General features: G+C 43.6%; 1 protein-coding gene and 1 long non-coding RNA gene across 2 annotated transcripts; both read left to right on the top strand.

Moving 5' to 3' along the window:
- The first annotated feature begins 1,013 nt into the window (after nucleotides 1–1,013).
- On the top strand, nucleotides 1,014–3,897 carry LOC139057800 (uncharacterized). The gene is made up of 2 exons (XR_011513000.1): nucleotides 1,014–2,383; nucleotides 3,789–3,897. It is a non-coding gene; the product is annotated as an uncharacterized lncRNA (long non-coding RNA).
- Nucleotides 3,898–5,109: 1,212 nt separating this feature from the next.
- On the top strand, nucleotides 5,110–26,334 carry LOC135919937 (nurim homolog). The gene is made up of 4 exons (XM_065453958.2): nucleotides 5,110–5,486; nucleotides 13,046–13,203; nucleotides 13,258–13,422; nucleotides 21,690–26,334. The coding sequence occupies exons 1-4, from the start codon at nucleotides 5,315–5,317 to the stop codon at nucleotides 21,960–21,962; spliced, it is 768 nt and encodes a 255-aa protein (XP_065310030.2). The 5' UTR covers nucleotides 5,110–5,314; the 3' UTR covers nucleotides 21,963–26,334.
- Nucleotides 26,335–27,787: the final 1,453 nt, after the last annotated feature.

Below are 27,787 nucleotides of genomic sequence, written 5' to 3'. Positions count from 1 at the left end.
CAAAAGGAAAATTCAAGCACCTTCTGTCTCACGATGTCTCGATCCAGCGTTATTTAATTATACAAACGGATAACTATTCGCTTCGTCGGTACATAAAAGAGAACCTTGCAGGCTAAATTAAGTTTGCTCCAATCCAATCGCAAACATTTATAAAGAAAGCACCACGAGCCTTGCATATACTTTCACTTGATTTCTGACCCTCCACCGGGGGAATTTCGATATCTTCAATATGTCCCATATTATTAGTCATTGACGCTTCGACTTCTTTCTGGCTGCAGCTATGCGGTCTAGCAGGCATACTTCACTAAAATAATTGGGCCGAGCAGCCTGTGTCAGTTCGCCAAACAGATTCGTCATGTATATTCCTCAAGCAACAAGCACCAGTAAATTTCTCAAGTGAGTTTGATTTGATTTGATTTATTAATTTCCATTTACACACACACATGTACGGAGGAGTGGTAAATGGAGGTGGATGAGGGAAAAAATCCGCACATACGCGGCTTGAGGTAACCTCACCCCCTAGGTACAATATGGCTGCACGGGGTAACACATCAAGCGCCATATAAATTACATTTATATAGTGGCCACAAAACATTGCAGTTATGCAATATATGAAAGAACAGTGAAGTATTTCCACAATAACAATGCAAAAAACACTGCGGCATTGAAATAAATAAATGATATACACTTGGTAACATAGACAAAAAAGAGGAACATAACATATACATTATTAATCATTAACAAACGCGCTCTAAAGAGGCGAGTTGAACGTGTAGCACGGAAAAGGGAATATATATTGGTACATTCCTTTTTGTACTCTGTAAATAGCTGTAAGCCTTCATTAACTTTACTTAAAATTTCCGCCGCTTAAAAAAAAAAAACACGTGAAGAATCGCCTAATGTTGACAAGCAGTTAAAGAAGCAAGTGGGGCGTGTAGAATCTAAGCTCCAGTATTAGTTAAGTCCCCGTGCTACTGCCGAGCGTTTCTGTGAGGAAATGCAAAAATTCGATATTATCCCACATGAAAATGGGCTCTGAATTTCTAGCTGGAAATGGTCTTCCCAGCCAGGTTTCCAACTGGAATCAGCCCTTCCAGATGGAAATTTTCCAGAGCCAGCTGGAAATGGCACTTTCCAGCTTGAAGTGGAATCCTCCTCAGCTGGGAATGGCACTTTCCAGCTGGAAGTGGAATCCACCTCAGCTGGTTTTCCAGCTAGAAGCAGCACTACCAGCTGGAAGTTTTCCAGCTTCAGCTGGAAACTGCTGGATACAGCATTTTTTAGCTGGAAACAGCGCTTCCAACTGGAAACAACTGGATGGAGCATTTTCCAGCCGGAAGTAGAATCTATCGACTGGAAAGTGGAGCTTCCCACTTGCATTGAGACATTTTTTGTATCTGCAACATGCCCATATTTAGCCCTAGGTGGTGTTTGTAGCAGAACGAAGAGCTTTTACTCTTGCAGCAGCAGCAAAAAAAAAAATTATTTCTCTGCGTTGTGACAACAATCGTAATTAATTGCATGAACTGCATGGAAATGCTCGTCACTCAGGGTACCTTTGATCGCGATCGGGCCCGATCGGGATCGATTGCAATCGAAAGTGTCCTGTGTGATCGAGTTGCCAAAAAAAAATATCTACAGGAAAACTGCCACTTTTATTGAACCTTACTTGTAATAGACAAAAGCGACGCGCTCTTGATCGACACTGTATATCTTGCTACACTGTCGATGTTACACTAGCGAGGAGCTTGCCCGATTGGCCATGATGAGCCGTTGCGCAAACGGCTAGTGTTTACAGCATAGCAATTCCTTCTCTAACAAAAAAGAGCCTTAACACGTGGCACCTTCAGCAGTTCAGGCTGCAATGACCGCTGCTCCTATTTTTTCCTGTCTCCACGACGCCAATACAATCGCCGCCATATTTGTTGAATACTTAGGAGCTTTAGTCTCGTATCTTGTCTTGATCTGCTCTTTTGACACGAATAATAATATAATAGCGTGTTATTGCAATATCAGTATTTCTCAGAAAAGCTCGGGTTTTTATTCACAGCAGCAGCATTACAAAGGCAGGCCGAATATAAAAAATGTGACGACGCCACAGGGGCTCTAGTTTCGTACAGCACATGGCGGAAACTGTCACGGCGAGGCAATTTTGCGAGACAACGAGAGTCTCTCGGGTGTGCGTGTGATCAAGTTTTTGTGAGGAACCTGCATGATCTTGCGCATGAAGTAATTATTTTTGGACAGTTCCTTCTCTGGACGGTGTTACAAGTACAGGCAAGCGGCTATCAACGGTTGTTATTGCTGTACTTTGTGGTGTTGTGATTCACCAGTGCGGATCGATGAGCACCGTTTTCTCCAGCCCTGATTCTACAATTTGGAGGTAATTATTTCACTTGCTTATGTTTTGAGCGTAAGTTAACGTTTATTTTTATCCTGTATGTTGGCACGCTTGAGCATGATATCATAGGTCCCTGCTGTACGTGATGTTCGTATACAGGTTGATCATTTTTATGTTTTGCGGAATTTGGTAGAAATGGCTTGTGGCAGATATCATAATTCTTGTCGCTGAGCGGAATTATTCGAAGAGGTGGACATTATTAGCATGCGAAATCGAAAGACATCTTCAATTAATTAGCAAAAATTGACAAATTAACTTATTACCTTGCTGCACATATTACAATGTACGAATTGTAGCCTGTGAGTTTGCAAGATGGATCCACCTTAAATGAATTTCCAGAATTACATCAGTTTCGATATATTATTTTCTAAAGTGTGAGACGAATAAGTGGGCGTTCCAGTTACTTTTGTGCTCCAATACATAAAAGAGCGTTTTGTTAAAAAAGTAAGTAGACCAACAGTGCACCTTTACGGCGAGTTTGATGACACATATTTTTAACTGGTGTCATTCTGGAAAGTAAGTCCAAGTGGATACGCCTGGCAATCTCAATGGCTACAATACGTAGATTGCGATATGTGCCGTAATGTAATAAATTAGGAAGTTCATTATTGAATTTTTTAAAATTAGTTCAATATGTGTTCCGACTTTTCGTGCAATCTCCTCTTCTGAAGGATCCAGCTCAAGGACTAGAATTACGGTATCTTCAACAGGCGATTTGTTAAAAATTGCATAAAACTTAAAATTATCACGCAGCATATGTGAAGTGCTTGTCAGTTTGCGTAAGCCCCCTTTTGTCTCCAATAGCCCACTTGAATATATTGCCGTGCAGTGTTTGTGCCCAATGTTGCACATACGTACGTCTATTAAATACTAGTGCGTATATGTCAATCTGCCCAACGCAATACAAGCACATTTATGGCGTGCTTTCACTGCAAGTGCGTGCTCGCAAACACGTTGCATGAATGGCAGGCATTTGAATAGGTGCAAAACAACAATAACATAAAAAGATTGGCCCTCAAGCTCCTGTTATTCAGCAGAGAAATGCTTCTTGGGAGGCTGTTGAGTTACATCACACACCTAGTTCAAAATACAAATGAGCTCATTTGAATTCTATTTGCACTAAAGCCACAGTCAATGGCGCTAAACAATTTAACAATCATTGCATAGCTTCTGCAGCTCAAGTTCAGAGCCTCTTGAGAGCTCAGGTTGAGGCCTTGCGCCACATAAACTGTAGAAGGGTCTGTGATGAAGGTAAACTGTGGTACTGTCCAAAGGCTGTTGATACAATCCGCGTGATTTTGGTAAAGGTCACTGTTTACTAGAACTGAGTGGATTAAAGTGATGATTGTTTTAAAGTTCACTCACTATGTCTAAATATTTTTTTCAGATGGGGTACAAGGAGGAGTGCAAGTGTATTCCACATCTTGAGGGAGATGCAAGATATGCTTCCGCAATCCTTGCTGCAAGTGTTCAAATAAATGGTTGCAAGTTTCAGCACCGTGCTGTTTTGGCTGCATGTATTTTCACCGGACCAGTTGGTCTTGCGGCCAGTCACATTAGGAACTAAGTGTGACTTGCGACAGCAAGCTAAGATCCACGCGAGTTCTGGCCAGTTTGTATCCTGCTTGATGCGAGCTTACACCCTGGGATTTCACCTAAGCATGGCTCAACACCATGGTGTTGTCGCCAAGGCTCAACACCATGGCGACCGGTGCTGTGTGCCAGCCCGGTCTGAGGGTCTGTAGACCCACAGTCCGGGCTGGAGATTCTAGCTGGAACTTCTTCCAGCTGAATTACAGCTGGCATTTCTTGCAGCTGGATCCAGCTGGAAGGCCTTCCAGTTGGGACATATTCCAGCTGGATTATGGAACCGGAAATTTCACCCAGCTGGATTTTTTCCAGCTGCCTTCCCAGCTAGAAAAGTATCCAGCTGGGTGAAATTTCCAGTTCCATAATCCAGCTGGAAGTAAAAACATTTTCATCTGGGATACCATGAACTACTCGATCGTCGTGAGCAAACCTGTTTTAGCGGAATAAAATCTTCGTAACTGCTGTAGAAGTCATATATAGCCAGCTTTGTGACATACTTGTTGCACCGCGGCAGGTATGGTATCATAACTGGATTCCTATAGGCTATGCTTTTGCGATTGTCTATCCGCGTATGAAAAACCCGCCATGGGCTGGTCTGCGTCATTTCGGCTGGCACTGTAGCGTTGCCTTCGAGAGCTGCATTGTTGTCTAAGAAATTAGCTCTTTGAATGAATGTTCGCAAAGGAAGACGTCGTAAAAATATATTTGAGACGACCACCATAAGTATACAAGCAGAGTGAACGAGGACGAACAAACGAAAACACCGCAGAAAGCGCCCGGACAACGCCCGAACTGTAGCAGACGACAGGCGCGAGTCCGTGCCTGCGAAGTACCTACGCGAAGAGAAATCTACCGAAAGTCCCCACGTTTCTCTCACAACTACTGCTCCTCGCGCATGCGCACAAAGAGCGGAGAAATCCAATTAGGATGTGCTCGTAACTCGACCCTACAGTCTGAACTAGAATCTAGTTCACTGTACTCGACCCCACTCCGCAGAGCCCGCAATGCCGGGACGCCTAGGGACAGACGCCTACAACACGCGCTAAGAAACTATAAAAAAAAAACCCCCAAATTTTCTCTTTCTCTCCCTACTCTTACTCGCGCCTGCGCACAAACGACTGGCGATCCCTCAAATGAACGTCTCGTGCAAAAACGTCGAACTGTGTACTCCATAGAGTTTCCTACAAAAATTGTAGGAAACTCTATGGTGTACTCGAACAAGAGTGTACAGTACACTTCTCTATTCTATGGTGTACTCGACATATCCCTCTACTGATTGTGGCCGCACGAAACTGGACCCGTTGCCGCGGGTATTTGTCGTGCATGTGTAAAATAAAAGTAAGCAAAACGAGGGCCATGGCTATTCGGCGTGTCGTGAGCGTCGCTGCATCAATATTCGTTTTCGTTTTCGTTGTTTACACTGCTGCCGACCTTGCAAGTTTTCTGTCTTGGAGTTACGGCAGTTCTCGCAGTGCCGCGATCCAAATGTCTCACAGTGAGTATATTATGTTGCATTTTGCTGGCCGGGGCACATTGTAATGCTCGTTTTAATACACGTGCCACCCTAAATTATCCATACGCGAAGAATGAACGTAACGTGTAATTGGAGCGCAAAAAAAAAAAAGAGAAAGAAAGCCATAGGGCTCTAAATGCACGGGAGTGCCAGAGACAAGGAGTAGCGCGCGCGTTCTCAGTAGATTAACAATGCACGCCGCGTGTCCGATGTAGTGGACAAAGAACGTTCGACGACGAGGAATGCAGCAGTAAATAAGTTGGAGTGCAAAGTGCACGCCACTGCGAATACGCGTCACCGTGGACGCCTGACGAGTTAGGGAGAGCGCACCAGCGCTTGCGCGTATCCCAAAGCGTTGCCACCGGGTTCAGATAATTTTGGTGATAATTCCTAACTTTAGCAACGCATTCCCCGATTCCTTCACGAAAATTGTGTTAACGCAATCGTTAACATGAGAGTCACATAGCAACGCCAGTAAAACATTCGTACGTATCAAAACACATCATTATGACTAATATTGAACAGGAAATTCAATGGCTAATTACTGTGTATCAAGCTCCATGTTTTGCAACGAGCGGAGAGGCATTAAAAAGAAGTACTGCCTGCCACAGTGCATTGTCGCGCCGCTTCCATACAAAAGCGTCTTGAAAGTTATACATACGGCTACGCTCTCTATCGTATTTCCAGCACAGATTATATATATATATGTGTGTGTGTGTGTGTGTGTATATATTAAAGCAATGGCAATTTAAGTAATTGCTACATTGATTGTTCTGCTGCAGGGAAACATTTCTAGTTATCCTGTCGGCTCAGTTATCAGCGCCGTTCGTTACACATTCATTGTCAGCAACAAGAACAAAGTGCATATGCAAATAACATTCATAATTTTTTATCTGAACCGGCACTTATTAAATGCAGATTATTATAACGTTCCGGGAGAATAAACCATCGAGGAAGTGATAGCTTTCTAGTGAACATGCTGCCTTTCTCAAGTGGAAAGGATGTCACCTGAGCGTCGCCCTTCTCAACTCTCACCTCCTATGTACCCGACATAGCAGCGCCTGCACCAACCACATGGTGTTAAAACCATGGCCAACCAGTTGGGCGCCTTCCCCTCACCTCCTCCTTCTCTGCTCTTCCTACTTCACTCTTTACTATTCTCCACGTTCCTGCTGTACCGGTGTCGCACGCACACTTCTGATCACGATTGGGGCCGATCCGGATCGGATGTTGCTACACGGTCATTTGCGATCGTGATCCTGTGGGATCGGGATATGGGTGACCGAGAATCGCGATCCCGCCCCTTGGTCGCCATCGCAAGCTGACGTTAGCGCAGTCTTCTGAAAATGCTAAATACAAGAAGTGGAGGCAGCTCAATAAAAAACGTTTAAAAATATTTTTACCACCAATAGTAAGCTGTAAAATTGAAATATTGTCCAAATTTAACTATGTTTTGCAAACCTCAATTTGTAGCCACTACATTATGTAGTTCTGAGAGTTGCTGATGATAAGCAGACGATAATAACTTGATCCGGATCATTGGACCACGTAGCAGTGACTATTGTCGATCACGATCAAGAAATGCAATCTAGGTCTGCCCCGATCGTCGTCAGAAGTGTACGTGTGACACCGGTATTACCCTCTACCGTGTCTGTTCGCAGTGTACCGACCACGACCAGAAGGTAGCTAAAGAAAGGTACATGGTGCAAGTCCTTGGATTAACATGTGGATTCTGTGCTGTCCGTGTTTTTCCTGTGTTCAGGTTAAAATATGGAAATATGAACAGGCATTAACGTCATAATGCACATAATAGTCAAGTAACGCGTTCGCTTAAATGTAGCCCCATCTTGTCTCCCTTACGTATGTGCTGCTTGCCAGCTCTGCTCTCTATGGAATTACGCAGTGAAACAACAGATGGCATTTAAATATGCCCTCACTTCAACAGATGTACCCCTTCAACAGCATAATTTCTTTATTAAAGCAAAGCTTCCTAGGCCTTCTTTCCCATGGTTTGGGATGTCTGCTCAGATGGTTTCCTGCTGTGAATAAATTCACCCTATCCTGGAGATACCTAGTGCGATAGTACATTGGGCTGACCCAGAAACAGTGTATTCTGATGTTGCGTGGTTCACGTAGTGGGAATCTCCTCGTCTTTTCGAGCTAATTGCTGCATGGAAAAATGCTGTGCAGAAGATAAACAGATAGGTAGCATTTTAGTAACTGCTTCACGATAGCATTAGTTTCATATAGACTTGAAGATGTGTGTTTGATCTGCATGACATCCTAAAATTAATTTATTGAGTAACTATTGTATCAGTATTATCATAAGAAGCCAACAAACACTGACACCATTGACAACATAGGGGAAGTCCTTGGATTAACCCCTCGGTTAACTCCCTTTCTTCTATTGTATCAGTAGTGTGTTAGGGAAAAATTCACTGCCCTTGGTAACTTTGTTAAAGAGCAAGTCACTGCGCGCATATATTTCGTCACTGTTAATAGTAATTGGACAGAAACCTCATGTGGTGCAGTTGTAACAGTTTCTCATTTAAAGAATTGAAGCACTTAGTGATGTTCATTTGAGTGCGCTTCTTCTTGTGCTCTGTCCTGCAACACTGCAGCAGGAAAGCTTGTGCTACTCACTGCATGGAATATGCATGCCCTGCCCCGGCAGATGACTAAGTCAACGATGCTGGGCCATGTCATGGTTCACTGCAGGAAATATGTAGCCCTGCCCTAGCAGACAACTAAGCCCACAATGCTAGGCCATGCCGCAGATGCCTTGGGGGGCCCAGTAAGCTCTTTCATAGGAGTTTCATGACCAAAAAAAAAAAACATTGTCAAAGGACTCTGCTATCGTATTAAAAGTAGATCTAACTGATAACAGGCAATATACATATACCCGAAGAACATCGTGTTTGTGATGCACACAGTGTCGTCCTTGCTCGCTACAGTATTATCCCTGTTGTGGTCCATGTACGTGCATACATTCACTGCATCCCTCTCTCTTTCTATATCTTGGAACAAAATGTTCTTGACCAAGCGATAGTGAGAAATGTGAATGTATCCCTGCTGATGTCCAGTTGACATCACCCACCCGTTGTTTGTAGAATGGGCAGAAGAAAATGCAGAAGTAGGCGTTGCTTTAAAGTCTATTTTTAAGTTTCTGATTGCAAAATAAGTTCTGGTAGACATATGCCTACCAGGAGGCCCAGACTGGGGCATTAGTTCCTGTGGAACTGACAAATGTTATTAATGCAAAAGCATTAAATGGCTCATAAGGTTTAAAATCCGGCGTTGGCGGTGTGACCACATGATGGTACAAAAAAGGCTATGAACCCTCAACCTTTGGTGAGAGTCGAACTGACGACCTTTGGTGTTAATTAAGGTGAAGTTAATGAAGGTACAATTAATTAAAATAGTTAATTGAGGTACTTGAACCCACAATATCTGGTGTCAAGATTACATTAATTAAGATGTATTTAATTAAGGCACTCAAACCTATGACCTTTGGTGAGAGTTAAACTGATGCCCTTTGTGTTAATTAAGGTGAAGTTAATGAAGGTACAATTAACTAAGATATTTAATTAAGGCACTTGAACCCACAACCTTTGGCAGGAGTCGGACCCCCGACCTCTGGTGTTAATTAAGGCACAGTTAATTAAGTCACTTGAATCCACCACCTTTGGTGGGAGTCGAACCATCGACCTTGCATTGTGGCATAATGTCTAAGCATCACACGGTGGTCACAACGCTTTCGCAATCCCCCATGTCGGGATAACTAATTGCCCCTTGAATTTTTTTCTCTTCTTTGTATTCGCCTTTTCCCTTCTCCCCAGTGTAGAGTAGCCAACCAGACACTTTACTGGTGCCTTCTCTCTTTCTTTTATTTCTCTCTTGCCTGTTGTGGACTCCAAAACCCATGCACAGATGCTACCACTCTCGAAGTCTATGTGACGCACAAATCCCTACACAAACTGCCAGGAAGAAAGCTCATTCCTACGTTGGTGCCGGGGCACAGGTTCAATCGCAGGTTCTCTTTGCTTCAGGCATAAATGTGGCCCGACGATGGAAATGACTGCTCAGTATGTCACATCTCTATTTAAATACACAACAATGCAACCGAGGCCAACTTATAACACAGTGTTCACTTTTCAAGGGGTCACAAAAATGTTCCGACCATTGTATCCAAATGCATTAATTTGATAAAGATAATTTATTTTGTAGGCAGAAATTTATAAATAGACTTAACAGCAACACTTCCCCATGTGTTTTCTTTCACCCATTCTATAAAATATGGGTGAACGTTGTCAATCATACATCAGCAAGGACACTTTAATTATGTTGCTGCACTAATTTTATTTTTAACACTATATGTTTATTGTTTATTTGTCGATTCACATGCTACGTTTCCTAATACTCAACATATGTTTGTAGGTGTTCAACTTAGAAACTGCTATATATTAAAGAAAAAAGGCTGCGTACTAAAGCTACCTTTTTTCCGCGATGCTGCTGCGCATGCACTCCTCCTGCTTCATTTCCTTTGGTGAAAAACAAGGCATTTTGTCTTGTGCGTCAGCCATAGTGGTTCCAGTACTGTTAACTACTACAAGTGCGCATTGTCAAAACCGTGATGGCGCTGACATAATGTATGTACATGGGCGCTACGACGTGCCATGCCACATGCTTTTGAAGCAGCTGGGATCAGTGAAGCACAACTGTTTGTGTGGCACACATTTTCATTCCTGCGAAGCGTGTTAATGCATTTCCCTTGCTTTTGCTGTGTGACAAGCTTTGGCATTATGCTAGAACGCATCTGTCCTAGCTAGCCAGTTTTCGTCAAATTTTTATCTGTCTCTGGAGCGTTTTTCGCGTCCTGGCTTGAGGCGATGGACATGGAACATTCCGCAGGCTCGTGCGGCCAGAAGTCTGCGACCGCAAGCTCTTCTATGACTCAAGGCACCTAGTCAACCACCAGTGAAGGCTCAAGAGAGGCTTCTACTCTCATGGCGATGATATGCAAAGCCTATTGCCGGCCTGTCTGGCCATAGCTCTACGTGGACGAGTTCTTCAAGGAAACAAGGCACCTGGTCCAGCACCAGCAAAGACACAGAGGTCTACTCAATTACAGGCAATGACTCATCTGATAACAGCTTCGTGTCAGTGAGGAGCCGAAGGGCTAAAAGGAGGCTTATCAAGGCGTCGTCACCAGCGAATACGTCAACCATGCAGGCAGGAAGTGAACGCCGGCCGCACCCCATCCTCTTCATGTCACTGGGTTCTTCTGTCAGCCTTCCAGTATTGAACAGGCAAGCTCTCTCTGCTTTTCTTGGGGGAAAGGCGCCAAACGAAATCAAGGAAGTCCGGCTGAACACACGAAAGAATGTTCTAGCTCTGGACACAACCCATGGAATGACGCTAGAGACGCTACGACACATAATAGATTTGGGCAAGATAAAAGTATGACCAGTCATACCTATGGATGGGGCCTGCACTGCAGGTGTGATCTACGATATTCACTTGGCAATTTTAAACTCAGACCTGCCAATTATGATAAAACCGGCAAACGAAGGAGTGGTCATCGTGCACATATGCCAACTTGGAAACAGCCGTTGTGTGAAGACAGTGTTCAAGGCGGATTCCATCCCTTTGCACGTAAAGGTCGGTCATTTCCGACATGTACGGCGGTTTGTCCCAAAGCCGCTTCAATGACACAAGTGCTTCAGGATCGAGCATGTTAAGGGCGTCTGCGCGAACCCCACAATGTGCCTCCGGTGCGCGGAGTCGCACACGGTAGATGTCTGCCGTGCAACAAACTTTAGGTGTGGCAACTGTGAAGGCATCCATGAAGTGACATCTAAAGAATTCCCAAGAATCAGAAAAGAGTTCGAAGTTCTGAAGCAAATGGTCAGGGATAACTCAATCCATAGAGAAGCCTCACAAAAGATCCAGCGTCGACGTCGTCATCAACAGAAACGCTCAAGACAGGACGGAGTTTGTGCACCGCTTGCGCCAACACCATTATCTTCAAACAGAACTTCCAAGAGCACAAGGAGGCCTCAGACAGAAAAGGCTGCCCCCGTGGAAGAGCTGCCGGCACCCGCAAGCTCTCAGTCTTCTAAAGAGCCTCCACACCTGATACTCCCATCGAAGCCTGCTTCTGTTGGTGAGGCTTCAACAGTGGACTGCCAAATGATTCCGGTGCTGTGATCCATCGTGAATGTTATCAGGGCTATACTGACAAGCGTTGACACCTCATGTGCTTGAAGTGGGCTACAAGTGCTCGACACGCTGAGCCCCGTCCTAGCAAGCCTTCGCAATGGCTTGCTAGGATCCCACACCTTCGCAATGCGAAGGTTGTGGGATCGTTCCTCACCTGCGGCAAGTTGTTTTTTCATCCACTTTCATTTCTATTAATTTATCGTTTCTTTATTTCATTTATTAGGCACAAGTAATTTCCCCTATGTTGTCCTTGGTGCCAGTGTTTGTTGGCTTCTTATGATATGACTAAGTATCGGGCCCCTCGGTTTACCCCCTTTCTTCTCAAATAACAATATGCGTCATGTGATGACTACAATACCATGATCGCAATTTACTTCCAAACATCTCTTCAAACAATTTGGACAGAGGGTCACCGAAATTGAGTGAAACTTGCATCATATGATACTATCGAAATTGTAGTACAAAGCTTCAATCCTGTATTTTTAATCTAGAATAATATAGCATGCCCGCAATGCTAGAAGTGTGATTGAGTGATGGGCGACTTGCAAACTAGTGCCTGCCCTCTTCCTTGTGTAGCCAAGGCTGTACCACTCACTAGAAGATCTGGCTGGAAGACAACAGTTATCTTCACTGTTACATTGGCAAACAAGAAGGCACATGACACTGCACTGTCTTGGTTTTGTTCGAACCCGTTTTCAGTACTGTTTGTTTTGCCAAGTCATGTAAAAGCTAGTTCATCGACACACATTATGTAAAAAAAAATTTGTTTTTTAATATCATTTCTAAGAATAGCATAATCTGATGCGAAGTGCTGTATATCTTAGCTATGAAGAACTTTTATGAGAAGTTGAGCAATGTTGTTTTGGCAACACAAGAATGTGCATTCTCATTGTTAAAGCATTCTTCTCCAGGAAATGGTAAGGGTTTGTCTTTGCTTGGTGTACAAACCCCCCCCCCCCACACACACACATGCACAAACACACACATACTATATATAGAGAGAGAGCGGGATGAAGGAGGGGAAGGAGTGGTGGTTGTCGGCGTCAAACCACTCTGAAACACATGCCTGGCTATACCACTGGTCACGTCTGTAGTTCGCAGCCAGCAGTAGAGGCATGCTGCACTCTCGCATTCATGCAGATTCGCCTGGTGAGCTGATCACGAGCTGGGATTGTGTATTGTGAGTATCCTCTATGCAAAAATAGCAACAAGTCGGAGACTATCAGATTAACATAGATTCGTTACTATTGCTTGTATTTGCCACTGCACAGTTTCTTGCACTCTTGAGTGCATTTGTGGCCCCTTCCTGATTGATGCAGGCCCCCTGATGTGCATGCTGTGGGACATTGGCCTTGCGCTGCAGTTCTGCTTCCAGCACAGTGTTCTTTGCTGGCCAAAAGTATGCAGAGCATTTGAAAGCCTCTGTGGAGTTCTCTCAAGAAGTGTTTACTTGCTTGCCAGCTGCCTGTCACTAAAGGTAACAATGTCGGTGGTGGTCCACAGCCGGGTGTACAGAACAACACTGTTTTAGCTCCTGATTCTGCTGTGGCTGCCAGTAGACAGTCACACTCTGTGGGCCATCGAGGAGGGTTCTCCTCTTTGGAGGACACTTCCTGCTACCCATGGTGTCTGCTGGGCTGTCATCTACACTGGCTGCGTCATCACAGACCTTGGTGAACTGGCTGGCATCAAACAGGTAAGGCTGAAGTGTATCCCTCATTCTAGAACTCCGCAAGCATATCTGAAGTCAAGTTAATTCTCCCTTCACATTCACCTTGAGGAAGTCTTGGCAAGCTGTTTATTAGACTATGTGTAGAACTTACATATGAAGGCTTACTTTGCTTACCCGAGAAAATATGCAACCTGCACTGAAAAAAGAAGGGTTAACTAATGCATATGTAATTGTGCACTAAGGCAGATTGCTGGTACTGGTCTGCTTTTCTTGGAACCAGTGGTGTGATTCGTGATTTCTAGGAAAAGTACATGTATTGAATATGAGTGGCCTTAATTTCAAAATTGAAACATACCAAAAGCTACTAATCTGGAAAAGGTTCTGTATCATGTGCTGAATGCATGCTTTTGCAAAAGCATATGTTATTAAAAGCGGCTGCATGGATTCTGCAGTTTGTAATGAAATCTGCGAAGGTATAACATTGAGAGCCTGTGTATGACATGCAAACATGTATACATATGGCAGCCATGTCATTTCTGCACTGAAATGAAATTCTTCAAAAATGGTTAGTCTCGCAACAGCGTTATTACACCTTGCAAGTGAATGGCACTTTAGAAATTTGGGTATACTGCTAGCACAAGAAAAAGACATCTTGTAAATATACCGCAAAATGCCTCTTCCATAGTCAGCATTTTATAACAATGTTTAAGGGCAGTAAGAACAGCAAAATACAAAATTTTATTCTAGCAAATTATGAACATGTGCTTACCTTGCATTGATTGTGACGATATATATATATATATATATATATATATATATATATATATATATATATATATATATATAATGCTGCTTTGCATAGATTGACTAGAATACATATGTTATGAATAGCATGTCTAAAAAAACTAACCCCACATCATAACAGGGCAAAGGAGGAAGAAAGGCGTGTGTCAGCTGGTGGCAGGCCCCGTGGCTCTTGAAGAATCTTGCCAGTAAAAAAATATGATAAAAAAGAGCAGACACATTTCGTGCAAAACCACTAAAAAAGAGCTGACATAAGCATGACTAAGAAATAATCTCTACATATTAAAAATAATAGTGAAGACACTATGCAAAAAGAGACTTTCCCCCATTCACAGCTGTCAAGGGTGCATAACTGTATAGTTTCTGTAAAGCACACACCACTTTCAAGCATTATAGGACTGATGCCATGCTAGTTCTGAATTACAGTTATGAAATTATGATATTTTAGGACCTCAGTTAGCACTCATGATGCATAGCTGCTTGTTTTATGCCTGGCTTTTTGCTGGCTGTCTCCGCAAGACTGTACAATGGCATAGAAAACAAATACAACACAAACAAGCACCATCATTCAGAGACCAAAAATATAGGAGTGCAGGCATAAACAAATGCAGGCAGCATAGTACCATAAGACTAGTATAACTCATTCTATAATTTAAAATGCCTCTCCACGTTCAAGCAAAGCATCTCCTATGTTCTTTTGCTACATGGAAGTAGACAGTTATTATAGCTTTCTTTTACTTTGCATCTTGCAAGCAAATGGCCCTGAACATCAATTACAACTGCAATGACTGCATGTCATGCTTTACTTGAGGTTTCCAAAATTTATTGTGTCTAAAGTGTAATCCATCAAAATGTATACAAGTTTCCCTATGACCACAGTAAAGTATGATGTCACAACAGCATGCGTAGATGGTCCTTGGAAGCTATCTGGCCATTGTCAAAACTGATGTATGTAGGGTTTAGAATCCGAAGATAAAATATTAATCCCATACCATGCACTAAATTCTTATATGGAACCAACATTTGATATTATTGAGATGTAAGCATACTAAATGATGCTCACTTAGTAACATCAGTGTAGTTCAATTTTCTGTGTAAAAACTAACTGAACACTAAGCTTAAGGCAACATGCTGACCTCTAACCCGCTCGAAAACTGCAATTCTTCAACCAGGCGGCTGTCATGTTGGTGTGCCATCTCCCTTTGCGCCTCCTATCAGCTTGCCGGAGCAGATAGGTGCAAGCTTTGAACTTGCATTGCTACAAGCTGCTGGAAGTATGCGCTGCTGATCTGCATCAGAGAAAAGCCTACGAAACCACTGTAACAGCTTTAGTGAAGCAGACATGCGCCTGTGCTTTTCCGTTGAAGATGATGAAGACAACCACCATGATTGCTTGAGTGTCTCTGCTGCTGGCTGACACTCACACTCATCTTTAAACACAGCTTTCAAATTTGCACACTACCCTTCAAAGTCAGCTTGTCTCATGAACAGAATGGGCTGTGGGAAAGGCACGGGCCAAAGAAACTTATCTCACTTTTCAGAGGCCTAGAGCAACAGTGAGAGCTTCAGGAGTGCAGTTGCTATAGCAATGTTGAGGTTTGGGGCACCAGTCCCAGTGCTGCTTTGCAAAAAACAGCATGTGACTCCCGCCACACTTTCTCCAAGATGTCCGTGCTGACTGGGGCTTTTCATACCGTTTCCTTCCTCCATGGATGAACGTGTGCCCACAGTGTGTTTTATCCGTGGTGCGAATCTGCCAGTTACATCTATCGCACAGCATGTGCTGCGGCCATAATCAACATTACGGAAAACATTGTCCAACAACAGTCCCACAACGCCAGCTGGAAAAGGGGGTTTCTATTTGAGTTTCCACGTAACAGAATTATGTTTTATCATATATTCGAATGACAATTTGATACTCTCATGTCTATAGGTTGTGTGTAAGTCATACTTTACGAATTTTCTGACACACTTTACTTTGACAAATTAAATTAGTTCAATAACGCATTTGTGCCAGGCAAAGGGCCTACGAGAGTAAGGATGAATGAGGATGGACCTCAAACTGCAGCTGGAAAAGGGCTTAAGTTTCCGGGTAACAAAATTATGTTTTCTTGTATATTCGTATTACAATCTGAAGCTATTACGTCTGCAGCTTGAGTGTAAGCCGTACTTTACACATTTTCTGATGCAATTTACTTTTAAACATTAAGTTAGCTCAATAAGGCAATTACACTTGGCGAATGGCCTAGGAGAATAAAGATTTATGCTGCACTTCCACATGCATGCATGTGCGCATGATATACATCTCTTTTGGTGGTGGTGGTGCTTGTGTAACGTCATTTAATGTCAGTTGGGCTGGTGACACTTGCCTAATGTCCACACCAGCTTCGCTGTACATCCACTTTCACAGGGTGGAATGGAGGTGGACCTTCTTTTTATTCTCCATCACAAGATGAACGCAGTGGACGTATATCAAATGCATGTGCTTGCGTCTCGATGCAATCAGTTGGAGGGACGCAGATATGTTATTCCCATCGTGATGCAGTCCTAGGACCGTGAATGAAGTAATATATGTGAAAAAAAATGGTATAGCTCACGTTTATATAATTACAGCACCAGCTTAAAAAGTTGGCAATCTTATGAGGAAACTATGCGGCAACTCAGTGAGAAGTGGTTCCCGATGTAACAATTTTAGCACAGACAATCATTGCTAACAGCATTCAACAATCCTACACCAACTAAAATGTAATCTCAACTATATGAGTTTATTAAGTTGTGTCCGTGACATCGGACATGCTGTGAGGAAATTCAAAAGAGTAACTGACATGCAGTAATTAATGTGAAACAACTAACCAAATTGGTCATGGTGTTAAAACTGTGCAACAGAGCTTTCAAAAGAGGTAATAACTTTCATTGCTTACTCAAATGAAGCTGCACCTTCAACACAGAAACACACAAACAACGCGATCATGCGACGCGTGCATGAAACTGACCTGTTGAACTTGTTATAAAGCACAGAAGCCAGGCGGAGGCAAGAGGCAATGCATGCAAGCGGCCAAGCCACAATTGCGCACCAACTGTTGCACCACGCTATGTTATATTAGCCTGTGAAAATTTATTAAAAATGTTTTTATTAACACTTTTTTTAATTACACAGTAATTGCTCATATTTTTATTGGAAGCTTTTGTTGTACTGCCATCAAGGGCACACGAAACTATGGCCCGGCTTTCAGTTTGGGCTGACGCGGTGATTTGAATTGGCAGAAATTGGAATGCGCGCTGTCACTGTATAACTTACAGTGAGCCTTGCGAAGTCGTCTCGCGCATAAACATTGAAGTACACTGGTTGATTATTATATTTTGCGTAGTGCTGTCATATGACGATAACATATCGATATTATCATTCCACTGATGGCGTTGTCGAAGGAATTGTTTCAAGCCGATGGTAAAAACAATGCGCACAAATTTTGCTTGTAACACTTGGAGATCGACTTTCAAAATGCATACTAGAGCCTGTATGTCTCCATCAGGTCTTACAACAGAAGTATTCAAGACATTTAATCTAAGCTGTACAAAAGATATCTAATCTTGAGCTTAATACCTCTGTCAAGCAGGCAAGTGCACTTACTGGGAGTGCACTTCAGGACCTTGAGTGACACTTTAGGTTACACAGTGCTAAACAGTAAAACAGCGCACACTCGCCCGAAAAAAAAAAAATGGCGACAGACGAAAATAATGTTTTTTGAAAATGTAGATTAAAATAAAAAACTTTATAGAAAGTGATTGCTTTATTTGTATTATATAAAAAAAACAATCTTAATCTATATTTACTCAACAAAAAACGAAAATATTTTTATCGTAAGAGCATTACAAGTCAAGGCCGGCCAAGATGAATGCCTAGCCAATTCAGAACAATATGGTGGTGTGTGATGTGACAAGGTGGCATTTGATCGTGCTAGAACAGAATATCAGCGAGTTCTGATTATTTTGTTAAAAGCTGTTCAACTGCTAGAATGAACCTCTGTGTCCTTTTTCTATGCATTACATTTTGTATTGTTGAAATCGCTGGCAGCGAGGCTATGCACTCGACCAGCAAAGTGCGTTCCGTGAATGCACTCCGACCAAAGTGCACTTTTTTCTGAGTACACTCCACTTGCAACGTTTAGATTTGAGAGAGTGCACTTAAAACCGAGTCCACTCTTCGTAAGTGCACTTAACTAGCCCGCTTGACAAGGGTATAACTTACACTAGATGAGTCAAGTTAGGCCAAGCTAAGTCAGGAACGCTTGTAGCCGACTCCTGCCTCCTGGCAAGATATATATATATATATATATATATATATATATATATATATAGGCAACCAGCTGAACGTCATCTTCCTTATCTATTCCCCTTCTCCATGGTCATTCACACTCTTTCTGCCCCCTGTTATGAGAGCTTGTGACATTTTCCCGTTGGCAGACAAAGCCTGCCAGGCAAGTCAGTCAGTTGCTAATGGATTGTAGGGCTTCGGGCAGGCAACGTGCGTGACTTTGGTTTTGGCTAAGTGTCTCCTGTTTGTGAAGCATGCTGAGGCATTGACATAGGACCCAACATAGGGGGCCAAGAACTTCTGGCACAAGCCGTGCTTCCGTAAAAGCATCCAGAGCTACACAAGGTCACCAGGATCTAAATATACATGTAGGCAACGGCTGTCGTAGCAGATTTTTTACCAGTCCTGTGAAGCCAGAGTGCGCAACCGAGCAAGGCGTCGCACTTCTGCTCGACAGGGGATCTTGGTAATAGAGCCACTGTCATGAGTGAAGTAAGGAAACGTGATGTCAAGCGTGTAGTCAGGCGGACGAGCATAAAGAAGGAAAAACGGTGAGTAACCGGTGGTCTCATGTCTTGCGGTGTTGAATGCATAGATGACAAAAGGCAGGATACTGTCCCAGTCCTTATGTGCGGAATCGACATACATGGATAGCATATTGGCAAGCGTTCTGTTTGTGTGTTCAACCAGACCATTAGTTTGTGGATAGTATGGCGTCGAATGACGGAAGCTAGATGAACACAGACGAAGGGTCTCTTCGACAACGCCTGCGGTAAATTGTCTCCCACAATCGCTGATTATAATGCAAGGAGGCCCATGTCAGAGAATGATGCAATATAGCAAGAAAAGAGAAACTTCTGTTGCTGTTGCTGATGGCAGAGCTGTCATCTCACAATAGCCGGTCAGGTGGTCTACACATACAATAATCCAACGATCGCCACTGCAAGATTGCGGGAAGGGGCCCAGCAGCTCTATACCAACTTGTTTGAAAGGGGTGCTGGAAGGCGAAACTAGCTGAAGTCGACCATGCTGTGTGTTTGTGGATCGTTTGTAACGCCGGCATTTGGTGCAGCTGGCAACATATCGCTCAGTATTGTGTGTGCGGCTAGGGCTGAAGGCAAGCTCTGGATCTAGCCCGACGCAGTCACTTTGTGTTACTCCCCAACCTGTAGCGCGGGAATCTAGGCTACGTCGGGTTTGAACGAATAAGGCAACCAGCGGTGTCAACTGTAATAAGGTTTATTGCTACCAGCAATAAAGAACACTGGCAGAGGGACGTTCTCTCTGTAATAGTAATAAATAGGCTGGCCTCGTTGCCCGGGATAGTCAGGCAAAGGAGGTCACTCACGGGTTGCAGCAGGTACTCCAGTCCGGCAGGTTAGGGGTCCGGCGTCAGAGAGAGGGGGGTCTCACCCGGTGGCACTGTTTTGTACCTTTTTACCTGGGCGAAGGGAATGTCCTCCTCGCCCGTCACCTGCCCGCGAGTCGAGGAGGAAGGGTGCGCGCGCGTCGCGAGAGCGAGGGAGAAGCGGGAGAGGGCGTAGTGAGCCTCTCCGAAGCTAGTCTAGTAACGTTGGCCTCTCCCGTGTCTATGCCGGCTCTCGACGCGACGACGCGGGGGAAGATGGGCGCATGTGCTCCCCACCTGTGACGCATCTTGGGCCAGTAAAAGCGCTCTTGAGCACGGTAGAATGTTCTTGCAGAGCCAAGATGGCCTGAATTTGGATTGTCGTGCATAGCACATCGTACTTGAATGCAGAGGCTCTTGCGGACAACTAAAGGGTAGCGCACGCCAGTGGTCAAGTAGCTCACTTTCCCGAACAGTGTCACATACATATATTATGTGGGAGCTAAAAGAGAAATGTAAAAGAAAAGTGAGTGAAAAGAAAGAACAGTGTCACATACAGTGCGAAGTTCACGAGAAGCACACTGAAAGCACAGAACATTGTCAGAGTAAATCACCACAGAAAATCCACGACGTGCAACAAAACGCCAGAATGCCTCTAAAAAACTATCGGCCATTGAACGCAAGGCAAGCTCTAGGTGAATAGCGCGAGCTACACTGCAAGTGAACAGCACAATGTAGGATTTCTGTGTAGGCTCACTTTTCAGGTATGCTGGCCCAATAAAATCCACACTAACAATGTCAAATGTTTTGGACACGTTCACTCAGTCCGCAGGTAGTGATGGAATTGGAGCCATCGCAGGCTTGACCCTTAAGTGTGCGCACCAAGTACACCGCCTGATCACTCTTTCCACACACTGCTTCACCTTCGTCAGCCAGGAGCGCTCTTGGAGTTCTGCAATGGTCATTGCAACTCAAGTGTGGAAAAGCCTCTGGTACAAGCATGTTGTGACGAGTTCAGTGGTGCGGCGATCACCGGGAAGCAGGATAGGATGCTTGATGTCATTCTCAAGCTTAGTTATATTTTTTACAGGTAAATGTGGACTGCATTGTATTCTGAAAAAAGTCAGTCTATATTTCGGAAGTGCCATGAACATTTACTGAACCAGAATGGCCAAAATATGAAAAAATACTTCGTAATTCGTGACGTTACACTGACATACTGGCCTTGTGGTTTCGGTACGAAATACAAAAAGGCTACTATGAGTGTCATTTTCTCTTCTAATTATCTACCTACTACCACAAAAACAATGAAAGTGGTTTTCTAAGAATACTTTATTAATCTAGTCTAATTCTGTGTTTCACTTTAGTGTCATTTAAGGCTACATACCCCCTTGTGTCACCTTGTGCGTCCAATCTAGGGTATCGACCAAGGATGGGCTCGTACCAATGTCACATACGCAGTGTCCAAGTGGTCTGCTCAGGTACATGCCCTGTGGAACCAAGTTGTCTACTGGGCCAGCCGGCAGAAATTTGTCTCTTCAGGCACCCATTGGCCTGTGCTGTCCACTCTGCAAGGCAGCACAAACCTCGTGGCCTACGCTATAGTAGTAGACAACTTGGCTCACTGGGCATGTGAAAGACAGCATACTGCAAACTGGATCAAGTTCCCAAACAATGCTAGTCACATTCGAAATGTGAAAGCACTTTTTGAACCTTAGTTATTGATACTTGCTCTGAATCATAAACTCTGGCACTTGATACTTTGATGCACTCCAGCCCCTTTGTTCTTGTACAACTGCATCCAGCTCATGTCTCTCTTCTTTGTAGGTTTGGTACAGTGCAGAAAGCAGCAGGTACACCAGCTCAAAGTCATGGCAATTGGAGCACTTGCTGCAACACATGAGGCATCCCAGCTTTGTGGCACTGAGTGTCATTCTCTGGTTTTACCCTCTGATGACCCTGGACAGGGCTGTTCTGGCACTCATTTTCACGCTTTACCCTTTTGGCTGGTTCAAGGCTCAAGTGAAAGATTACAGATATTGCCACTGCTTCTGGAGATCCAAGCTGGTGGAACTGTTTCCCAAAGCTGCAGCACAGTGAGGCAGCTTTGTGGCTTCACTTTGTCTGTGGCTTCAAACCTTGAAGTCATTTCGTTGCAAGAACAGTCATTCTGCATGAGTGATCATCATGTAGATATCATGATGGCAACACAAATGTTATTGTTGCTTTCATGTGGACATCAGCCACTGTTGCTAGCTCCTGCAACTTTACCCATTGTACAAAGCATGATTTTTGCACAAATCTCTGCATTATGTATGTAGTATTATCCTTAGCTCCACACTGCCATCTGTATATTCTGCACCAATCCAGCTTTTTCAGCAGCATTCTGTTGAGGATGTGCCAATTGCGTCCCTTGCAATAAACATGCTGCACACATGATGAACTCTCATGATATTGGGCATATTGTTCTTACAATTACGCATCATTAATTAAAAAGCAGAGTAAGTGAAACATTTCTCTGTGTACTGCAACAATGATACTAGAATAGAACTGCTTCTGATACAGTTCTATTTTGTAAGATATTCTGTGGCAATAATGAGTGTGTATCACTCTGTTCTCGATATTTACAGCTGGACAGGAAAACAGCGCATAAGACAAGGATAGTGCAAGATCAGCAACACATGCGCTGACTAACAACATTGTCTTTATTGCAACAAGGCAATATATAGAACCAGGAGAGCCCCCCACATGTGTCAAACGTATCATCAAGGATAAAAAATATTGCCTTGTTGCAATAAGACAGTGTTGTTAGTCAGTGCATGTGTTATTGAACGTCCTCGTCTTACGCGCTGTTTCCCTATCCGAATGCCACACCAACTAGTCCAACATTGTGTATTTACAGCAGTTGCCTTGATGTGCATGTTGCAGGAGTTGAGTGCATTTTATAGAGGCTGCTATGAGATCTTTGTATGCATACATGCATCTCGATGGCTCTGCTGTAGTATGATCACATGAGTGACACATGGCTTGGATGACTGATATGGCTAGCTTTAAGCTTGTGCAGGACAGGAGGGGGTGGCCAAAGATTAGTACAAACCACAGTGGATGTACATGTTTGCAGAAAGCCCTACCAACAAAGCATAAATACTGCCTTCTTGTGTACTAACCAAATGAACACCAGCAATTTTATGACATTTCTTGCACTGAAGTGCGAGCTACTGGCTGTACCATTTTGCACCTATCATGTTGCATATCCAACAGCATAATAATAATCCATGACAGTATGGGCTAGTTAGCATGATTACAAACCAGCCCTATCCAACACGTGCTATCAAAGTTGAGGGCCTAATCACATTACTTAACAAACATGTGTGCATACTACAAAAGTATATTGCCAGCATTAGGTTGGCACACTCACTTGCACTCCTTTCAAAGGTGTGAATGTGAGTGAGTGCCGGTGAATGAGAGTGGACGTGAGTATGAACATCAGTGAGTACCTGTGGGTGTGAGTAGGCTTGAGTGCGAACGTGGATGAGTACCTGTGAGTCTGAATAGGCATGAGTGTTAACATGAATGAGTGCCGGTGTGTGTGAATGGATGTGAGTGTGAACTTGAGTGTGAATGTGAACGTTAGTGACTACCTGTGAGTGTGAATAGGCATGAGTGTGAACATGAGTGAGTACCGGAGCATGTGAGTAAGCGCGAGCGTAAATGTCAGTGCTGGTGAGTGTGTGTGGACATGAGTGTGAATGTGAGTGAGTATCGATTAGTGTTAGTAGACATGGTATGAACCTGTGAATGTGAGCAGACGTGTGTATAAACGAGAGTGTCGATGAGTGGGCCTATGAACGCGAATGAGTAACTATATCCGAGTGTCGCATAGACACAAGCATGAACGTGAGCGACTATCATCGAGTGTGAGTAGGTGCAAGCGGAAATTTTAATGAGCACCTGTTTTTTAGAAGATGCGAATATGAGCAAGGAACGAAGAATATGAAGGAGCAGAATTTTAGACAGGCTTATTTTCTGAGTTGATAGGCAGGCATAGAATGCAAGATGCAAAAGACAATGTACGTCTTTAAGACTGTTTCCTTCTCAATAAGAAGAGTGCCCTTGACATGTTTTAAACGAAAGTGGCCTCACTTCGGATTTAGAAAAAGTTTAGAGACCGCGAAGTGGGTGACCACTAATAGCTAGAGCTTACCATTCTATTGTCATTTGTAATGCTGTTTGCAGGGCCCTTCCCACTCAGCTTAAAGGGACTGCCGGGAGGCTTGGTTGGGAACAGCAGTCCTAACACAGATTAGGAGGAGTCAATGGCCGGCTTTCGCAATTTCCCGTGTCACTCCGAAAATTCTGTCAAGCAGACATTGCACTGAAGCAGTGCCCTCCCTTCATCTCTATGTATATTGTGAAATGCTATCATACATGACATATATGCTTGTCACACGTGTGTGTGTATAGTTCGGCTTTCACTCACTTTACCAGTCCTCGCACGATGCTGTACAACCATCCCACGGGTGACAGTACATGGCTTCTGCAATGCATGGAAATGTTGCTAGATGTTTCCTTTGCCTTATATGCCTGCAAAGCCTAAATAAGCAGGATGAACGCGAAATTTAGTAACTGTTCTTAGCAGTTGCTCTCTCGACCATTGCCTATTCATTCAATATGAATGTCAGTGTTATTAGTGTTGTAGCACTGCCTATGCCCAATGCCGCCAACATTACGCAGTTTATAAACATATAAGCGAGTGAAAAAGCCAATACGTAGCAAGTGCTGTGTCTGTGTGTCTGTTTCTTCGTACGTCCTCGTACAGTCACGCTTATACACACTACCATGGAAAAAGCCATAGCATTACACTATAGTGATAGAGGCCCTGAACATGCGATGATTGCACCACTCAGCAGCAGAGCGAAGCTTCCATGCATCAGAAGATAGTGGAAAACACTTAAATACACATGGATGAAAACACATAAAGACACATGAATCTGTTAGCAGAACTAAGTTATAAGTGAAAAAAAAAAAGACAGCACATTTTCATATGGCAGAAAATGGAGCGAACACCCTTGCACTTTTAATACTGCACTTTATACTCACGTGGCAGCAGTGTATGTGTGTGTGTGTTTTTCTGCTACTTTGAGGTAAGTTGTCATAATAAGAATGGGTGATTAACTAGCCCAACAGCCGGTCACTTGCCCTATCTTTCACCCTCTTAGCTCAATACTAGCTCACCCTTAGCTCACCCTCTTAGTGCACCAATACTAGGGCATAAACCTGTTTTGGGGCACTTTCAGAAAATAAATAAATTAAATGAAATACGACTGAAAAGAGCAAGCATGCACACTCTCATCAGGCTATGCACACACGCACGCGTCGGTGCACATTCGCCTAGAAAGAAGAAAAAGAAGGTGAGGGGTGTCAAGTGTGATAGAGTGCAGCGAGGACAGCTGATAGCATAGGTTGGTGCACTCATGAGTGCACTCACTCACACTATTTTCAAACGCATGAGTGGGAACGGACTTGAGTATGAATGTGAGTGAGTACCTTTGAGTGTGAGTAGACTTTAGTGAGAATGTGAGTACGTGCAAGTGTGAGTATGAATGCGAGTATGAGTTGGCGGCAGTGTGCGCCTGAGTAGGCATGAGTGTGAATGTGTGAGCATAAAACATCACGTGAATTAAAACATAGGCACTAGCTACAAGGTAGAGTTTATTTTTTCAGCTAAACACAAACTTCAGACAATTTGTTCGCATATTCGCAAGATGCCATCACAATGTAACATTAAGCACACCACAAAGTGTAGATTGTGCAATAGGCATAGTGTATATGATCCCGTTTAGTTGCGCCAAGGTATATAGGGTTTATCCGGGAAGTAGTAGGATTGATTTTTTTCCCGCCAAAATGTGGTGAAAAAGGGGGATGTTACTGCACTGGTTGGATGGCGGGGGGTCTTAGCTATGAGCACACCAGTCGCCAGTCATCTGCAAGCCTTGATGGAGTGTAGATCGAGTTTAAGGTGAACCCCTTTCAAAGTGCTTTGTCATCTACACAATGAATCGTTTGTTAGAGCAGCATTACACTGTGAAGTTTTGCATCAAACTGGGTAAAACTGCGAGTGAGACCCATGACATAATCAAGACTGCTTATGGGAGTGATGCCATGGGTCGATCAAGCTTTTTGAGTGGCGCAAATTGTTTCGGTAGGCAAAAGGGCATGTTTAAAATGAGCAATGGTTAGGACACTCTTCAACGGCAAAAAAAATGATGAAAATTTGATGCAAGTGTGAAATCTTTTGAACTCTGACCGCAGATTGAGTGCGCGGGTGATATCAGAACAATTAAACTTGCCAAAAACTATTGTGCACGAAATTGTGATTGAAAACTTCGGATTGACGAAAGTTTGTGCAAAAATGGTGCCAAATGTGTTAACCAATGAACAAAAACAAATACATCTTGTGATTTATGAAGAACTTCTTAATTTATTGATTGTGTACGTGACGATTTAAATTTTCTCGACAATGTTGTCACCAGAGACGAGTCGTGCCTATTTGACCCCTGCAACACGACCCCTGCAACAAAGTGACAAAGCTCTGAATGACACACCCCAGTCTCACCTCACCTGAAAAAATCCCGCATGAGCAAGTTGAAAATGAAATTGATGTTAATCATCTTTTTTGACTGCAAAGGAGTGGTTCACACAGAGTTTATACCGCCTGGTCAGACTGTGAGTGCTGCGTTCTATGTGGATGTACTTAAATGACTCAGAAAATGTCGCCCGCATCTGCTCGACAATCACCGGATCATGGAGGCTCCATCTCGACAGTGCGCCTTTGCTGTCATGGACTTCGTGACCAAACATGGCATCACACAGCTTCCCCAGCTACCCCACAGCCCAGATGTCACTCCTTCAGACTCTTCCCCCCGCCTGAAAAGGATCATGAAAGACGGCACCACAGCTTGGTCCAGCCCATTCAAGAGGCCATGATGAGGGAGCTGAAGAGCATTCCAGTTTCTGCGTTCCAGGGAGCCTTCAGTAATTGGCAGAGTTGCTGGAAACCCTGTGTTTATGCAGAAGGGGCATATTTTGAAAACTACTAAGTCCATATGTCAAAATGGGGAACATTTTTTTTTTTTTTTTAAGATTTAGTTCTACTACTTTCTGGACAAACCCTGCACGTAGGCCAGTTAGGGTGCTGTGTCAACATGTGTTTAAGAGAACACTTGGTATCAGTCAAGTTAAAAATTTAAATTGAATTATGGGGTTTTATGTGCCAAAACCACTTTCTTATTACGAGACATGCCGTAGTGGAGGACTCCGGAAATTTCGACTTCCTGGGGTTCTTTAATTTGCACCTAAATCAAAGTACACAGGTGTTTTCGCAATTCGCCCCCATCGAAATGTGGCCGTCGTGGCTGGGATCCAATCCTGCGACCTCGTGCTCAGCAGCCCAACACCATAGCCACTGAGCAACAACAGCAGGTGGCGTCAGTCAAGTCATCTGGAGCATCAAATCTAGCCGCCCACTGTAGGGATTGCAGCTGTTGTCCTGTTTTGAAAGAAACTGAGATTATCTTCAAGAGCAACAACCAGCTAACCCGTGAAATGGCAGAAACCTACCCCATAAGGAAAAGAGGGGATGTCTGTGTCAGCCATCCTTCGGTATCTCTACACGATAAGGAATTTAAGTTTCTTGATAGTTAGACCATCTTTAATTTTTAAGTTCTGTCTCTGAATGCTTTAACCCATGTTCCTTGACACACATGTGTGGCTTCCCCCACCCCTTTCTTTGTGCATGCATATAGTATTTGTTTCCTTTCAATAAAATTTTTCAGTTGTGAGAAAGCGACTTGTCTTGTTAACTCTCTTTGTTTTCATCTTTCGTGCACTAAAACAGTTTTCATGAGTAAGTGCCTGCGATCGTG

The sequence above is a fragment of the Dermacentor albipictus genome, chromosome 3 (genome assembly GCF_038994185.2).
Source record: "Dermacentor albipictus isolate Rhodes 1998 colony chromosome 3, USDA_Dalb.pri_finalv2, whole genome shotgun sequence".
NCBI lineage: Eukaryota > Metazoa > Arthropoda > Arachnida > Ixodida > Ixodidae > Dermacentor > Dermacentor albipictus.
Note: the sequence above shows the minus strand (reverse complement) of the source record. Positions and strands in the feature narration are given on the sequence as shown.

Bases quoted from the DNA above. Each gene is read 5' to 3' on its own strand.
- LOC135919937 (XM_065453958.2), top strand. From the start codon at position 5,315: ATGTGTAAAATAAAAGTAAGCAAAACGAGGGCCATGGCTATTCGGCGT. The intron at 5,487-13,045 runs GTGAGTATATTA...TGATTGATGCAG, and splicing joins CGCGATCCAAATGTCTCACA to GCCCCCTGATGTGCATGCTG. The intron at 13,204-13,257 runs GTAACAATGTCG...ACACTGTTTTAG, and splicing joins CCAGCTGCCTGTCACTAAAG to CTCCTGATTCTGCTGTGGCT.